General features: G+C 37.4%; 1 protein-coding gene across 1 annotated transcript in view; it reads right to left on the reverse strand.

Annotated features, from left to right (window-relative positions):
* Positions 1–15,789: 15,789 nt before the first annotated feature.
* Positions 15,790–19,396, reverse strand: part of GRM4 (glutamate metabotropic receptor 4) — a 345,391-nt gene continuing 341,784 nt past the window's right edge. The window contains exon 11 of the mRNA XM_039338855.1: positions 15,790–16,688. Within this exon, the coding sequence (XP_039194789.1) occupies positions 16,639–16,688 (50 nt within the window). The 3' untranslated portion in view covers positions 15,790–16,638. The remainder of the gene's footprint in view (positions 16,689–19,396) is intronic.

The following is a 19,396-nucleotide window of genomic DNA, read 5'->3' on the forward strand; positions in this document are numbered from 1 at the left end:
GGAATAATGTATTTATAAGGCATAGATCATGGGCAATTCATCTTGAAATACAGCTACAAAGTGGTGTGTTCCCTCCTTTACTATGATATAAAACTCATGGAGGCAATCATTTAATTTCCAAAGGGTGAGAAGGGAAACTGTTTTGTTAACCAATGAGGCTTATCAACAGTGGCTTCCACATAAGCCCTGAACTTGAAAAGCAGTGGTTCCCAATCCCTGGGCTGTGGCCTGGTACTGGACCATCACCCATTTTGAACTGGGCTGAACAAGCAGCAGGTGGTCGTGCAGTTCCACTTGTGTGACTGGCAGGTGCTCATGCAAATGGAGCTGTGCACATAAGCATGCTTGCCTGATGCATGTGTGAAATCTTCCCCTCTCCCTCCTGCCCCCCCCCCCCCACTGCCACCAGTCTTCAAAGCTGGAGGTTTGGGAACCGCTGTTGTAAAGAACTTGCTGCGGCCTTTTCATTCCAATCACTAGAAATGGAGACTACTTTGTAACATTACTTAAAAGTGTCCCTTTGAAGATATGCATAGTCTTAGAAGAAACTAGTAGAAGGAACAATGTTATAATACAGGCTTTGTATTATGGTTCTGGAATTTGTTGCATCTCTTTAGATGCTAAGTCTAGTCACAAAAAATGCTGTTCTGAATTACCTATTAGTAGGGATGTTTAATTTTCTACAAATTAAAGAAGAACATTCAAAGTAGGATAACTTGTAATCTAACTCTCATGTGAAAAAAATATGCTAGACATATTCATGGCTTAAGTCCCATATGTCCTTTATAAAAACCCAGAATACTAAGAGGGGCACAACTTGTTGGAAAAGTAACTGACAATAGAGATGATTAAGTCAGAATATTTCTTCCCTGCCATCTGCTTCATCACTCTTCCAATACTTTTATCATCTGACAAGGTCCCATCTTAGCAAGGTGCAAATAAATGACTATTTCTGATTTTCTTTGAAATCCATCTTGCAATCCTTCAGTTTCTTTGATATTCGTCAAATGTCTATCCATTTCTGCTGGCCAGTGATAGGTTTCCAATTTCATGCAACTGTAAAGTTTCAAAAGTTACTATCTTCTAACTTCACAATATGGGGGGGGGGGGAAATCAGTTACTGCAAAATTACCAAGAGCTGGTATTAAACTGAGCTATCTTCTCCAACTAAAACACCTTAGATCATAACTCTCATTATTACCCAAACAACATGACCAATAAGATTCTGGGAGTTATAGTCTGGAAAATACATCTGGAAAAAACTAAGCAGGCTCTTGAGTGGGAAGGGGGACTAATATTTTATTCTGCTATAAAATTTTCTGAAGGTTGTGTTCAATTGTCTCAACCAACTCTCGCATTATCAATTAATATTGTTAATATGAGGTTAAATTGGATACTCAACTTGGAAAAAAGAAGGATACATATATTGTAAATATAAGAATAATTTGAAAGGATAAACGTCTTGAGTGGAGCAACAAGGCAAAGACTCTGAATGCTTGCCATTTTCTTGCTGCTCCAGCTTGTTAAATAATCCATAAACCATTCTGGAATAGTAAACATGTCAAAGCTGATGAAAAAAGATGATTTTGTTGTCAACTTTTCACCACTGTTGCTTCTCCCATCACCCATACTTCAGAAGAGGAAGATCCTTGCAACTGATGGGACCAGGATAAATGCCAGAAAAAGAGCAAATCTGGTAATATTTTGTACATGTTATAAAGCATTTTTCCTCAGTCCCAAACTGGGTAATATTTAGAGCTGGGCTGCTTTATGTTGAGCAAAGCAGCCATGATATTTTGCTTTCTTGTCAAAAATTATTTACACACACACAGAGAGAGAGAGAGAGAGAGAGAAAGAGAGAGAGAGGGAGGGAGGGAGGGAGGGAGGGAGAGAGAGAGAGAGAGAGAGAGAGAGAGAGAGAGAGAGAGAGAGAGAGAGAGAGAGAGAATGTTCAGAAATTACTTTCATTGAAGTAGATTGGCCCAGCCTCAGGGTTTTGCTGATGTGAGATCAAACACCTTATTAAGGATAGCTTAAGAACAATGTGCAAAGATCTAATAATAATAATACCTGTTTTAGGGAAAGAAGAAGATTAGTAACCAAGCCCAGGTTTACGTGCATACATACATACATACATACATACATACATACATACATACAGTACATATATACACATCCACATCCATATCCATATATAATCACATAATTCCACTTTAACAATAGTAGCAAATCTATTTTTTTCAATAAACTGTATCTCTCAGATACAGTTGGTTCACTCCAACTTTTTTCATTCAGTCTATTTAATCTAGAGGCTATTGCTACTTTTGAAGTTCCATGGTAGTTGATGGCTTTGAAACAATAAATAGTGGCTCCTAATGAGTAATCTTTGCCCTCCTCCAGAAGGTGAATAATGTTAGCTTTGACATAATTATTGACACAACCTCTAGAATAATAAACTTTAGAATCTTTGATCAGGTAAGCCAACAAAGGATCTCTTGAAATAATATGAAATTAATGTCCTATGCTCCTAAATTGGCGGTAGTATCAAAAATGTTCCATGTACAGAGAATGTTTAATAAGGATTAATTAGAATTAGCTTGCTGTTGAAGATAAAATGCACATGTTGGAACATTAGCACAAACTCATTATTTGAATGCATCCTATTACATGGAAATCGACATGAGCGGAAATCAACAAGCTTGTTAATATGATTCTAGACTGATTACTGTTAAAATTGCTTAAAGTTTTTTTTTCTTGGCTATTTTCCTTATATTTGAAATCTATCAAGATAACCCTAATGCCATTCAAAAATTTCCCAGAGATTTTGAGGCAGGAGATAGTTTTGGTTTTAAAAGGAGTTGCCTCTGTTCTTGAAAAGCTGAACTCCCGTGTGGAAGAAGTAGCTGGAAAAGTGGAATTGATGGAGGGAAAATTTGAAAGTATGGAAAAAGAAATGGAAAATGAGATTCTTATGCTTCAATATGGACAAATGGAATATGCCCTAAGAATTAGAGGCTTGGGAGAGTCTTTGCAAGGAGATCTGAGAGAGATGGTTGCAAAGGACTTTGCTGTGATTTTGAATAAAGAAAAAGAGGAAATACTTGCTGAAATTGAAAAATTATTTAGAGTTCATTCTGTGGTGGCAGTGCAAAAGAATTTGCCAAGAAATGTGGTAATTTACTTTGGGAAAAGATCCCTGCGCAATGAAATTATACAAGCTTTTTATAAAAAGAGATTTCAAATTGCTTCACAAGATGTTATAATCCTAAAGGAGATCCCATCTAAAATTTTAAGAAGAAGAAAGGAGTTTGCCTTTTTAGCAGATGAACTCAAAAAGAGACGAATTTCGTTCAGATGGGATGTTCCGATTGGATGGTGGTGAACTACCTGGGGATACGTTATAGACTTAATACTGTTTTTCAAGCAAAAGACTTTTATACTTCGGTCCTGGGGGTATGTTCATCGCCATCTATTAAGTTTAAAGCTTTGGAAGAGAAGAAGGTAGAATTGCAGTCTGAAGAGCCTATGCTTATGAAAATTGGGAAACCTCAGTTTGAGGGGTCTCAACAAGTTGAGATGGAGGAGCAGAGGATAACCTGTGCAATATATAATAAAGAAAAGGATCAATTGCAGTCTGAACTGCTTACATTTATGAAAATTGGGAAACTTCAGGGGCCTCAACAAGCAGAGATGGAGGAGCAGAAGACAACCTGCGTAACATACAATTGTAAAGAAAAGGATCAACAGAAGAAGGTCAAGGAAGTTTCACAAGCATTGGTTCCTGATTCTGCGGGAGAAGCAGGATTTACAAATTTTTGGGAGCAACCTTTAAGGGCAGAATTGCAGTGTGAAGAGCCTATATTAATTAAAAAGGGGAAATTTCAGTCTGGGGGGCCTCAACAAGTCGAGATGAAAGAGCAGAGGACAACCCGTTCAACATATAAACGTAAAGAGAAAGACCAACAGAAGAAGGAGGTTAAAGAAGCTTCACAGTTATCGGTTCCTGAGCTGGTGGGAGAAACAGGATTTACAAATTCATTGGAGCTATCTTCAAGGGCAGATTTTAAAGCATTTCTTTCGAGGTTTATGGACACGAGAGACTGATACCTTTAAGAGACTTATGGATAAGAGAAGGAATGTGTTTATTGTGGAGGAATTTGTTATTGGTATAATGTGGTGGATGGAATTTTAATGTTTTAAGTAATGTTCAAATTTGTGTTTTGGAGGGAGTTTATAAAGAATGATGGATAATAATATAAGTATGATATGAAAATGTTTAGAGTATATTATAATGTGTTCAATGATTGGGTTTTTTATTATTATTATGATTATTATTATTTTTAAGAGAAGATAACTTGTTTAATTGAATGTATCTAGATTTGTTTAGGATTTATATGTTTTTAAAGTTTTTTGGTTTTTTTTGGTTTTTTTTGTTTGTTTTTCTTTTTTTGTTAGGAGAGAAGATTATGGAGATTGAATGAAAATTTTAGATAAGAAGTTTAAGTTTAAGTATTTAGTTTAAAGTATTTAAAGAGTATTTAGTTTTAATGGTATTTTTTGTTTGAGGATAAAGAAAGAGGGAGAAATTAGATTTTATATTGTAGGTATAGATATTCAAAGAAACTAATGTTTAAATTTGTGTTTTGGAGGGAGTTCATGATACTAGAAAATGTTTAGAGTATATTATAATGTGTTTAATGATTCTTTTTTTGAAAAATTTTAAGTAAGCCTGTACTCAGCTCTGGGAAGGTTGGGGGAGGGTTTGGGAGGTTTGGGGAGGTGGAGGAGGGTATGGGAGGTGGGGGGGGGGGTTGGGGAGGGGATTTGTTGTAAAACTTAAAAAATTTTCAATAAAAAAAAAGTAAAAAAAAAATTTCCCAGAAATTTACAGCAAATCAGATACACAATGTATATAAGTTAGCCTGTTGTAGAAAGTTGTTACTGAAAGCAAATGCAGATATTTTATGGAACCTTTGGAAAAACTTTTTTTTAAAAAATGAATTAACTTAATAATGTGCTCAATAAACAAACTGAATTTATATTGATGCACACATTTCTATATGCAACAACAGATATGAGTGTTGTGCTCAGACTCAACTCATCTAACCTGTTTTCATGTTTGAGAGAGAAAGTGTACAATAAATATTTATTTGCATTATTTCTTTTTCCATGCTTCCTTTCTACTTTTTTAGAAAACAATAACTTTTGCCTTAGCCAGTTATTCCTTTTGCTATTGAGGTGTTGTCTTTGTAAGCAATCCAACTGCTATGTAATGCCTGGGAAATATACTATATTTTCCAGATATAACATTTATTATCTTTATCATAATTGCAGTATGAACAGTGGTGATGCAAGTGTCGGTTTGTGATTACAGTTCCTGATGTGGTTTAAGATGAAAGTAACCCAGACCTTTACCTAATTTAATCATATCTTGCTGCAGATCTCCCTGCATCCAAAATGCTATTATTTGGTGGATTTGGCTTGTATTGGTATCATGGTTAGGAATGTTTATTAAGAGGAATAGGAAGGAAGGGTGAGGAGGCAGTGATAGGAAAGAGGAATGGAAATCCCTATTTCCAGTGCAATAAATTTATACTGTATATTTGCATTATTTATGCTCCTTGGTCTTCTATCCACAGTTAAATGATTCTATTCATGATGACACATATTGCAATGTCTTGTCAAAACTCTGATCTTTTTTACTTACATCACAGCACCATATGCAAGTATGAAAAGAGACAAGTTTGTGTGTGGTGACATTCTGATGCATATTTTATTACTTTCCCCTTTGCCCTTGCCTCCAGACACCTATTGTTAGAGCTTCAGAGTGCCTCAAATTAAGAAATATACTTCAGAACTGATACAGGAACTCTGTTTATTGAATTAAGTTATATCAATATAGAACAACACATTATTTTGTAAGCCTAACAACATTTTCCCTCTCTCTATCTAATACTCGGGAAAGTTAAGGCAGAGTTAATTTCCTAATGTTTTCTTCCTGTTCTGGACTTTTATTATATATTATTATATATACTATATATTTTGCTAACTGTTTTTCAATGTTGACACTGTGGTTCCCACCACTACTTCCCCCATTAGGCCCTGCCTTCCTTCCTCCACACATTAAAACTCCAGAAAGGTGCTATGGAAATGAAGTAGACACTTGATCTGCTCATCCTCATACAATGGCTCTGTAAGATTGCCTCTTCCCAATTTCATCTACCTGTCCCACCATATTCAACAGAATGGGCTTGTTACAGGTTTCATTGTCTAGGGAACTATATTTGGAAGGGCCAGGTGATAAGCCTTTTTCCTCTGTGGCACCCACATTGTGGAATCTTCTCCTCCAAGAGATGCGGTCAGCTTCATCACTCCTAAACTTTTGAAAATCCATCAAGAACGGATTATAGCAGATCTATCCAAGCGGCAGCTGAACTCATGAGTTGGCTTTGTTATTATTAACATCCCTCCATCAATTATTTTCTTTACCTGATTTAATTCTGCTTTAATAGTTTTTAATGCTCTTTTAGTAATTATTGGCTTTAGGCAAAAATTATTTTATTTATTCACTGTTTTATTGGATTGTTGTACACCTCCCAAAGTCACTTTCTATAAGATGAGTGCCATATACATTTGGTTAATAAATAAAGTTCACGAGACAACCCCCACTATACAGAAATAGAAGGGATTGGCAAACCCCCCTATTTTTTCTCCTGACTGATAAATTTGAGTTCTCCCATTGTCATTAGGCAGCTACTCAAATCTATCAGGCAAATCCTGCAACACAGAAATAGATGGAGTTGGGTAGCTTCTCTCTCCTTATGCTGCACACTAGTCTGTTCTGGAGAGTCTACTATGCTGAGAAGCACAGCATCCTCCTTATCACAGGACTCACCTTCACTTCATAGCAGTGAGTGGCAGATGGGGTATTACTGGACATTTTAGATGAAACTGATGTAAAAGGTGTATAGCATGGATGTCTAGTGCTCTCTCCAGTTCAGGAGAGAGATTCATTAGCTGTTCTAATGAATCAGGTATTTCAATAATTTCCCCAACATCCAGAATAAATTCTACTTAATATTTTTCCCTGTTAACCAGAATGGGGGGGGGGAGGAGCCATTTTAGATTATAAAAGGCAGAAGGTTCCTCAAGCATAGGTAGCGACAGTTGGAAATCTGGGTGAATATTCATTGATGCAGTTTGTTTTAAACAAATATCATTATGTGAATCTGGTAAGAAACCAATACTAGCGTTTCAGTTCAGCTTTTGGAGGATCAGGCTGAAAACAAAAACTTAATTGAAAGCCACACCAAATTCAGCCTTAGTACCCTTTCATTTGTGTGTCTACTGCCCACTTGTAGGCAGCCTTTGCCAAATATAGCTGTTCTTTTAAGAGAAGCTGAATAGCTATTACATCCTGTAGGAAGTCCAAGGCACCAGGAATAAATAGTAGATGCAGGAGTTCTCAGAGACAAAATGCAAATTAGAAACAATAGTTTGCCTGAAAGGGAGACAGGCCAATGAAAGAATGCACTGAGTCTTGTAACTTAAAACATGTTTGCCTAATTGCTCTCTCTCCAAAGTCAACTCTGTAGTTGTCTATAGTTACATTTCCATCTTTAACTCTCAAGGACTTTGTGGTCAGATTTATAGAGTTTCCACATCAGAAATGCTCAGAGTTTGGGACACAGCATATCACCTAGTTGCAAGCACAATCAGGATTATGCAGGCAGTTGTCAAAAGCTATTCTCACATTTCATGGGCAGATCTGCTCAGACAAACCAGGTATCAAAGCCCACTGCATGTTTTGAGAGAGAGGTAAGCCATGGATCTACTATCCAGTGGTGGGATTCAGCCAGTTCACACCACTTTGGCAGAACCAGTAATTTTTTGTTGCCCAGGCCCAGAATGCACTTCTGCATGAAAGATCAGAAGATCACAAAGGAGGTTCCAATTAAACTCATTTATTATTAATTGTGCCTATGCAAAAAAACTACTCAACTAATAGCACTATCTTGGTACCAGATAAGGGCCAATGTAATTCAAGAGGAGTTGGACTCAGTACATTTGTGGCTATGTAGAGACTCTTGGCTGATTCCTTTTTTAAGTTAGTCACCAGATTCTGTCACTCCTTCTCCTACACATCTCCAGAAACAGCTCCACCTGCTTGTAGATCCTTCATTATTTCTCCTTTTTCTCAGTGCACTGCCTATTATAAATTGTAAACCAAGTGCAACAACAGTATCTAAAAAGAGAATGCCACTGCTGTAGAAGCTCGGGCAGAGGTTTCTGCAAGGAAAAATATAGCAAAAAGTAAATACAGAAGGAAGACAGGTTATCACAGAGTTGTGGGAGTCAAATAGAGAAAAGGCTTCAGGAAATAGCATGATAAGCCCACATGGTGAAAATGAATTAGAAATATTACTCCCAAGGCAGCCTGGAGCAGAAGGCATAGTGAAGAGTTGCAGCTAGCAAGGAGATTACATCAGGCTATGCCTGTAGAGGTATGACCTATGGGATAAAACTGCAGCACTGTCCTAAACTCTTGTCAGATCAAATCTCTGCAGGTTTTATTTCCAGCATCTAAAAGGAATGAATGTTCTGTTCATTCCTGCCACATATAAGGTATTTTCCTGAATATGTGTGGGCTTGAAAGTGAATAGAAGACAGGGCATACACTTTCCCTAATCCTGTATTTTCTAAGTTGAACATGATTCATTAGGAAATCTGAAGGATAGATATCCTCACATTCACTTGAATGTGACAATAGTTGTTTGCATAATCCAGAGCCCTAATTTATCATGAGCCCACATATTACAAAGGACTGCTCTCGTGGTCAAGCAAATGAAATACAACTGCTTCTCCCAGCTGAATATATGGAGATCAGAGTCAAGCAGAATTTTTTCTACTTGCAAGATCATATATGCTGGGAGAATGCATGAAGAATAAAGCTGCTGAAAATAGATATGATATTTACCACAATAAATTCTTATATCCTAGGACAGTCGAATCAAAAAGACACTTGCCAAATAGGGGTTTTGTGAGTGTGTGCTTTTGTGTGGCTCTTGGACCATGTGGACAAGTCCTTGTAGTTTTCTTGTCAACATTTTTCAGAAGTAGTTTGCCATTGGCTTCATTCTACGGTTGAAAGACCAAAGTCATTCAGCTACCTTTATGCCTAAATTAGGACTAGAATTGACAATCTCCTAGTTTCTGGCCCAGTTTAAATAAATCCTTCCCATCTTTAATTCATCATAAAATGTTTAATTTAAAATAGTTGCTGAACATCCACCAGAACTCTGCCGTGCCTGATAAATCACATGGTGAAACCATTGGTTTTGTGGATGGAGATGCCAATGGCTAGTGAAGGGAGATCTTTGGTAATATTTTGTAACACTCTTAGCCCTGATTTTCTAATGCTGATTGCTACTGTTCAACTCTCTTAGACATAAAATCCAACAACAGCAACAAAGTGGGTAGAAAAGCTAACTTATATACAAAAATTATGCACAGAAATATGTAATATCAATTGCATTACTCCTACTAAACCATTGCTTATTTGTTTATTAACTGTTTTAGTCAAACTGATTCTTTTGACTTATTGGCTCTAATCAAATCATATCTGTAAAATTCTTGCCAAAAACTAAACTGATCTCTGTAAAATAAGATTTCTAGCCAGTGCTCTAAACAAAGTTATAGAGGTAATGGGGCTCTTCAAAAGATCTGGATCAAGCCATGTCTAATTCCTAATAAATATCTGACTGTTAAAGCCATTCTTGTTTCTCCTCCCATCCACCTGGCTCTTCTAAGTTTTTCCATTCAAATGACTTCTTTCCTGTTAGTAGCAGAAGGAAAAATTTTAGTGCCCCTGATGCATCAAATTCATTCTTTGCCAATCCCTGGCATCCTTCCAAGCAAGTTAATCCATAGTAGTGAAGGTTGATTTTTGTCCTATTTTATCAGAAGTCTATGAAGCATTGACAGTTTGCTGCAAGGAGACCTTCCTGTGGGATTGATGTCAGCCTTGGTGCCAACAGAGTCCAATTGGAACTGGCATTTCCATTAACTCCCTCCCCCAACTCCAATCTCATTTTATGGCTTTCTTTGCCAGCTTCAACCCTTGCAAATACATATGCTTATGGGCTCCTGCAATGGTGCTTTACTCCATTTTTGCTGCATAGCTACATCCCAATCCAATCTTCTTTTTGGCTGGCATGCTCATCCTTAAGAAATCTATGAATAGATTGCAATTTAACTATCACTTACTAATTAGGAAATATGCTATTACATTGTGTTACCTTTAGAGATTTTATGAAGCTGTAAGGAAGTTGAAGTGAAGAGTAGATAAATCAAAAATTGTAACTTCTTGAGCACAGGTTAAATTTCCACAGGGAGCTAGTCTAGAACATTAAGATATATGCCTGCGCATGTGGGCAAGAGAGAGGGAAAATATGCATTTATATACTGATTCAGAGAGAAAAGTGTGCTTCCATTTTTTTGCTACAAAGAAAAGCTTCTATGAGCTCTGCCATACTAGCAACTGAGAATAATAATCAACATACTAACAACACTGGCATGACAAACTATTGTATATAAACAGGAAGCAAACACCACATTCAGCACTGATAATGCTACCTAGGCTGGTAATGAAATGTCAGCAAGCAAACAGCTATGCTCAGAGAGTATTAAGGACTCCACAAACCAACATTCATTTCATTTGCAATAATTCCACCAATTGGGTTACTTTAAAGCCAATCTATGATTCCACTTTTTTCTTATCAACCTACAGATTCTTGGTGTTGAGCTCACATGGAGCCCTTAAGCCAATCATTGCTTAGCCCCACACTGTCCAGTAGCTGAATTCTGCAGCTACCACCCAATTAGGATTCACTTTCTTAATTTCAAACTTCCCAGTCACCAAGTTTACTCTATCTACACACACCTTCTTTCTACAAAAGAAAACACCCACACAGTAACTTCACCTCACCAAAATGCAAGTTTTCTCCATAAAAGTGCAGGAGGACAGAAAAAGACACCATTTTTCAATATGCTATCAGGAAATATATAATAATAATAATAATAATAATAATAATAATAATAATAACAACAACAACAACAACAACAACAATAATAATAATGGAATTGGAAGGGACCTTGGAGGTCATCAAGTCCAACCCCCTGTCAGGCAGGAAACCTTATACCATTTCAGACAAATAGCTGTCCAGTTTCTTCTTAAAAACTTCCTATGTTGGAGGCAGGTTGTTCCACTGATTAATTGTTCTGTCAGGAAGTTTCTCCTTAGTTCTAGGTTGCTTCTCTCTTTGGTTAGTTTCCATCCATTGCTTCTTGTCCTGCCTTCAGGAGCTTTGGAGAATAGCTTGACTCCCTCTTCTTTGTGGCAGCCCCTGAGATATTGGAACACTGCTATCATGTCCCCCCTCGTCCTTCTCTTCAGTAATTAGACATACCCAATTCCAGCAACCATTCCTTATATGTTTTAGCCTCCAATCCCCTAATCATCTTTGTTGCTCTTCTCTGTATTCTTTCTAGAGTCTCAACAACTTTTTTACATCGTGGTGACCAAAACTGGATGCAGTATTCCAAGTGTGGCCTTACCAAGGCACTGTAAAGTGGTATTAATACTTCACATGATCTTGATTCTACCCTCTGTTAATGCAGCCTAGCACTGTGTTGGCTTTTTTGGCAGCTGCAGCACACTGCTTGCTCATATTTAAATGATTATCAACTAGGATGTTTTGAAGACCTTGTAACACACCAAAACTACTTTGCTCTCAGTGGCACACAAGCAGCAGAGATTATGTTGGCGTGTGATCAGGCTCTATAATTTAAACTGTCTCTGTCATGCATTGATCTTTCTCCAACATAACCCCCCCCCATCCAAGTGCCCCACATGGGCACTCTATTTTGGTAATAGTAAATAATTTCAAATTATTCTGGGAGTTTTTGAAGGTGCAATGACTTCTGGATTGGGACACTTTCACTCTTCTAGGATAACCCTAGGCTCTCTTCTTGCAAAGAGTTCAAAATTAAAATCCTCTTATTTAAGTTGCCATGAAAAATAGTAGCACAAAGTCATTCAGAAAGCTTAATAACAGAAAGATTTTGAACCTGACTCTTCTGGCACTCCGGCCTAGTATTCTAACAGCTATCTTCTGATAAAACCAGGGCTTTTTTTTGTCATAGAATTCCCAGAATGGAGTTCCGGTACCTTTTTTGGATGGAACATTGTGTGGTAGGCAAGGCGGGTCGTATAACATGTGTGAGTTCCAGCACCATTTTTTTTTTTTTACAAAAAAAGCACTGGATAAAACCCTGGGGATCGTTTATAGCTGAGCTGTATCTGTGGAGCATATTGTGATGGATTTTCATTGCTCTGAGTCTGGTTTTCAGCAATGTAAATAGCACAGTTGGAGTTGAGACCAGCCTTTCCGAGTGTTGCCTTGCAAAATATGGAAACTCCTACTGAGCTAAGAGAATTTTGAAATGCTGACAGGAGAGGGTGGGCTATACATTAACCTTCGTGAATGAACAGGAGTAATCCTAAAACTGTGCCGGACAATTTGCAGCACTCTATATGCGCACATTCACACATACACACCGTACACATACTTTGCAAACTGATGCTGTTATGTTGCACCTTTGTGTTCAGTCATCCAGGAGACAAAAAGACCACCTGGGGCAAGAACATAATTAAAATGCTAATAGACCAGACTCACAGAGAAAGCTTTTCTCTCAATGCCCTTCTGAGAATACATATATGTAATCTTTTGAAATGATTACAAGATGCACCAACTGTACAGGACCAGGATTATAGGAGCTGAAGAAAGGACCTTTTCAAAATGCTTTGCAGGGATGTACAGAGGTGGATATGGGAGCTAGTATTTATCAGTGGATAAATTGTTGGCAAGACTGATATGAATCAGGATGACATCCTGCTTAGTTGCGAATAAAACCTAGCTAAAAGTTGGGGCAAGCAACCTTGCAAGAATCTAGCTGATGGAGTTAAGGACCATAGGACTGATAGAAAACACATTGCTGCAGTTCCTAGGGGACTCTGCATCTGGACTTTTATATTTTGTGTCCCAGCCTGCTGTGAACTGAAAATTCTTGTATATACAAACTCCATTGACCAGATTTAAACTTTAGTTAGTATAAACACAGTGAAATAGAAAATACTGTGGTTGTGTTTAATTAAACTACTATTTATTTCAGTGGATTTCTGGTCCTGATCCTATGACATGAACAACCCTCTGCCATGCCCTTTGTCATAGACTCACCAATGTGCTGAAACATTCCACAACTAGAGCTGGTAGGATGTGAATTGAGTGATGATTGCTGAATCATCACAATTGCTGAAGAAGAGGTTGGGAACTTGCCACTTTGTGTTGCCCTTCCTCTTCCTTTTCTCTTCCCAAATGTGAGAAAACAAGGAAAAATCTGCAATGGTACAGAGTAAATGACATGCAAACAGATTGGGCTGGAGACTCTTACCTGCCTCCAATGTGTGCCTATTCAATCTTCAATTCTCAGTTCTCCATGTAGGACTATAAGGATTACAGACCTAAACAGCTATATATTAGCTAGATTAGCTCCATTTTCACAAAATTACCTAGGAATTTGTCTGACTTTTACAAAGAAATAGGATAGTTAGCACTATGGTCAATATTTCCCATGACATACCTTATTAGATGGCTTTCATTTAAATATATGTATCATTGGTTATGTTTAAGACTAAATAGAATCCTCCGGGAGTTATTTGGCTCTTTTAATTAATCCTTTTTTATGTTCTCCCATGACAAATGAACACCTTCACTGACATAGTTAACTGTCTGATAAGATCAAAGTTACAGTAAGTCTGGATCAAACAGGGAGATTAGACGATGGTCTAAGAATTTTCTTCCATCTCAGTGGCTGGATTTACACAATAAAGTAACCTAAAATGGGAGATCAAAAGTTTGTTGTTCAGTGTATTATGGGAACATGTGTAATGATTTAATTCTTTGGGCATGACTTGTTATATTAACCCATGGTTAGGGTTTACATGTTTTGTGAACCTAGCCTTCAAGTATTCCAAAGGTGCTTTTTCATGAAGCAACTGGACTTTCTTGTTTTTCTTTGAAGACATTTTGCTTCTCATCTAATAAGCTTCTTCAGCTCTGATGGATGATGGGGAATGGAAGGATTTGTACTCCTTGCAGACAGCTAGACATTTGCATTATTTTAGAGAGTCGTTGAGGCCACTTGGAGGTTTATTCTTCCATTCCCCACCATCCAATCAGAGCTGAAGAAGCTTCTTGGATGAGAAGCGAAATGTCTTCAAAGAAAAACAAGAAAGTCTAGTTGCCTCATGAAAAAGTACCTTTGGGATAACTATGACCTGGATGACTGAGAATCTCCATAGACATCTAGCCTTCAAGTCTATTATTTTATTCAGCCCTTGTTGCTGAATAAATTCCCATTGTACAATTTTGATCTTCATGCTAAAGCATTACCTTCCAGTTTGCCATCTGTATATTGATTTTATGTTCCTACTTTCAAAGTATGTGACATTTTTCAAGATTATGGTAAGCAACTGACAAGCAGTAGACTTGGGGAAAGTTTTGTTTTTTTTCTAGCTAAATTCTGCATGTACCATTTATTTACCATCATGCCATTTGTCATTCTGTGCACATTGGCATTTTGAACAGAATTTGAGGTTGTCTGTATAAGTCTTTAGTAGGATGTACAAAGTGAAATATATATTTATCACTCTATGTGGGTGTGAGGGCATGTGTATATTTGTATGGCAGAAGGAAATGCCTACTGTAGTTTTAACTGCATGCATACGTGAACACACACATAGAATATGTGGAGAGAAGGGGAGAGAGAATAAGAGAAATCTGGTCTACTGTTGCCAATTCTTTCAAGACCCAAGGTGCCATTGTGTGATTTTTCCTAATAATTATGGTACTCCATTCCGTATATCAGTCTGAAAATTCCCAAGATTGGTGGAAGATGTTACTTTGCAATAAAATCGAAATCTAATTAGATTTTGCAAGATTTCAGTGTTCTCACATTATTTGTTTGTTCTGTCAGCTGAGATCACCACATTTGAATGAGATTTGCCAGGTTTATGTGATTTAGGATACTTTTTTAGTTTTAAACAAGTATTTGTTTTTTTTTCCCCCTTATTGGGAGGAGATTGTAAGTGGTGTTTTAGAGGAGACGAACACCTTGACATCTAAAGGCATGATGTTATCAACCCCTATAATATCCCTGGAGAATTGGCAAATGAAAAACATGATTCATATAGTTCCAGAGTTAGCTAAAGTATCACTTTATAGCATGTTAATGCATATCTTGTTTGAGTTGGGACTGCATGCCAAAACCAGATAAAATAATATATGATTCAATTTAAATGCAGTTATAATTACAGTGGATTAATTGAATATTATTTCACTAAATATGGTTTAATTAAATGCTTCCCGTTGTTTAAATATTTTTCCTTTTTCAGTGCCCTCAGAACTAGAATTTAATAGAAACTTCTGGGAGTCTTGTGACTGCACCCAAGACTTTTGGAGGGTAAGAAATTATTTCATTTCTTCATATAATCCAGATGCTGCATCCCTTGCTTTTATGAAAAGTAAATGATATATGTGATGTGATGATATTAAAACTTACTACTTGAGCACCTATTATGTAAATATGTTTTATTATGTTTAATGTGACCACAGCATTTATTTTTGTAAAGCAACTTCTAGAGATGAGAATGAAGCAACAAAATACAACTCATGAGTGCAAAACCAAGTTTTTTATTAGAAATATTCTGGTATAAAAATGATCATGCTCTACACATTGTCATTAAATAATTCATAAACATCCAGGCACTGAACTTTTTGATTAATTTTTTTTGTTTTTTTTTAATAATTTTTGATTGGTCAGTACATTGAAGCAGACATATTTCAATCCATATGGTCATCACATACATTAATTTACCACCTATAGAAATCAGCACTTTGAACACAGTCTAGGTTTTGTTTTCATTTTTGTTGTTGATGATGGTTTTTGTGTTTTTTTAAAGGACTTTTGTTATTTTTGCAACATAGAAAACTTGGTAAGGAGGAAAGAGGGACATAGAAAAGAAACAAGATGAGAAATAGATGATGAAGTCAGAAGTGAGGAATCAAAAAAAAAGATAGAAAGGGGGGGGAAAGGAAAAAAATAAAAAAAGACTTCACAAGCACAAACCATTTCACAATTTGGGGAATAAAAGGGAAATTTATTCAATCTTTTGCCAAGATACGGGGGGGGGGATGCAAAAAAAGGTTGCTTAAGACCTGTCCATTTCTTTATTTTGGGTGTGATGTTCATTGGTTCCTCTCCCTTTAATGGAAGGCAGATATTTTTCGAAGGAAAACTTGGTTGGTCCTTTCGACTACACTTGGTGGCCATCTTTTTGAAGAGCTTCCTCCAGCGGCCCAGTCACTGGAAACAAGCACCTATATGATGCCTTCATGGAGTCAGATTTGGTTTTACCTTCTCCTCCACCATAATAACATCATCTGTACTGAAGAGTTCAGATGCATTTTCATCCTCCTCGTCAGCCCTTTTCTTGTGGTCTATTGCCACTGGCTGGGTTTAAATTGCATGGTTGCTATAGCTGACATACGTCTGTTTGGTAGCCAGAGCTGGTGGGGAAAAAAGATAAGGCACATAGATATATCATCAATTAATTCATGTACATGTGTCGAGTCTCTGCCTAATGAGAAAACTTGGGTGAATGTTTCATGCCAGAAATGGAAGCTGCTAACTTCAGGTTAAAATTGCCAAGATGCAAAATAAGTAGAATTTAAGATGATTTCTTCTTCTTATGATTCTTATACAGGACAGGAGAAAGAGTGTAGACCAATGTTCATTAATATTATAATTCTAAATGTATGACAATCAATCACTCCAACAGACTCTGGATGGCTTACAACATAAAAAAACCCCGCCCAGTAGAAACAATTAAAAACAAAACAGCAAATAGCAGATTAAATCAGATATATACAATGATAGAAACCACCATAGGGGTCCCACAAATATTAGCCCCAGGCCTGGGAGCACAGTCAGATCTGAAAAACTTTCTGAAACTCCAGGACAGGGGACCCCAACCTGTGGGCCACAGCCCGGTAGTGGGCCATGACCTGCTGGCCACTAGACCACGAGACAGGCTGGGCAGTGCTCACACGTGTGCGTGCACACCCACCCACTCGCGCTAGATCATGACCGTGGGATACGAAAACAGGACACCATGCCACAGGGCATGAAAACGGGCTGCTGCAGTGCCTTGGGTGTGAAAACAGAATGCCGCTGCACCATGGGGTGTGAAAATGGGCACCGTCACACTGTGGGGCATAGAAATGAGGTGCTGCACCATGCAAGAACAGGGCAGAGCTAGTGAGTATCATGTGGGTGCTAGCCCTGCCCTGTTTGCATTGCATGCATGCTTGCTTCCCCACCCCTTTCTCTCCAGTCCACCAACTGAGAAAGGTTGGTAACCAGGCCCTATGCCATGAAGTACTTTATAGGTGATAACCAACACTTTGAATTGCCTCTGGAAGCTGACAGCAAGCAATACAGCTTGCATAGCAATAGATTAGTATGGACATATTGAAAAGTGCTTATTACTGCTCACACCACTATATTTTGAACCAAGCACAGATTCTGAATGGTTTTCAAGGGCAGTCAGATGTAGAGCATATTATAATAATCTAGTTGTGAGGTGACCATTGAGGTGAGTAACTATCTAAAGAACCTCACTGTCAAGGAAATGTGGCAACTAGCAACCAAGATAACCCTATATAAAGCCTATCCTTGCTACAGCTATCCCATTCTTTTATCAGAAGATGTGAGTTCAGCAAGGACCCCCAAGTTACAGATCTGTCTTGAATAGAGACAAGCTACCTCACCTGAGGTTAATGATGAAAAGGTCCCTAATCCCAGGGGTATCAAACAGCCATAGCCTCTCATTCTTGTCAGGTTTGAGGTAAAAAGCCTCAGACTCAAGCAGTTGCCAGATACCAGGTCAGAACACTGAGTAAATATGTGTGGCTGTTTTCAACTTCCAAACTTCTACCCCCTCTTTGAAGAATTCTTGTTATAAATACATAGATACTGGCAAATCTGTCTTTCTTGTTTTCCACAAATTCAGCTTCTAATTTTATTAACAAATCTGGCTTATCCAAAGTCTGCATGAATATATGTATGTGTTTCCACGTACATTTTCTCAACTTAACACATGGATACCTCCTAGTCTCCTTAGGCAGAAAACACTAATTCTACATATTTTAAAAACTGAACATGATACTGTACGTTTTTATAATATACGCATTTTGTACATATTTTCCACTGTATAGCACTTTTTAAAATATACATGTACAATATAGTTATAAACCAAGTTTTAATGTTCTAGAAAGTATTCATTTTATGTGCATAAAGATTCTACCATATATTAGTGATATCTGAATAAAAATTGTATAACCAATCTGACATTGCCTATTTTTATACAACTCTTACTCTGCTGGTAAGCAGATTTCTTTAACCTTTCAAGATACATTGGGAACTTATTATTTGGGGAAAAAATAGAGAAACAGACATGATCAATGCAATATATCATGCAAGGAAGCAGCAGTGCTTGGAGAATAAGGCTCATGTTGTGCAATTTATTTCTCCCCTGGGGTATAATATGCATTAAATGGCAAAAGATAAAGAAGGACAAAGGGAAAATAAGGAGGGAGTTTGTGAGGAGTTGCATTTAATTAAATATCCACTTCCAGAATGGAAGATTAACCTCCATACAGATAACAGATTAACCTCCATTATGGAATTATATTTTTTCCAGTAGTTGGGAAAAAAGGGTAAATATGATATTCAGCATTCAGGACCCTTAAAACAATGCAGGGAGACCATTCTCAGCATTGAGGTGGAACAAATATGCATCACAATAGGAAGAAATCTCTGGGAAGATAAGAGGGAAAGGCCTGGAGTTACAGGCAGTTATGTTGAGGTAGAGAGTGTTGCCTGGGAAATGACTGGGTGCCATTTATCTGAAGCATCAAAAAATGAACATTAAAAGCCAAAAATATTGTTTTCATGGAATGTGCACCTCATTTCCACATAGTCAGATCAGCACCATGGCCTAGATTGGGTAAAAATTAATTCTATCTCCAGGGATTCTCAGACTGTAGCTGAAAATCAGCTGGAAGTAGTCACAAGCAATGTAGAAGAGAGTCATAACGATAAATGTAATTCAAATTTGACAAGAAAGAAAATGGGAGCACTGTCAAAATTTGCTCCATGCTTTGCTTCTTACTTTGTCATACTTTGTACTGCAAAATGTGAGTATCCTTGTGAT

Source organism: Crotalus tigris, unplaced genomic scaffold (assembly GCF_016545835.1).
Source record: "Crotalus tigris isolate CLP2741 ecotype Arizona unplaced genomic scaffold, ASM1654583v1 scf7180000017550.10884619, whole genome shotgun sequence".
Taxonomy (NCBI): domain Eukaryota; kingdom Metazoa; phylum Chordata; class Lepidosauria; order Squamata; family Viperidae; genus Crotalus; species Crotalus tigris.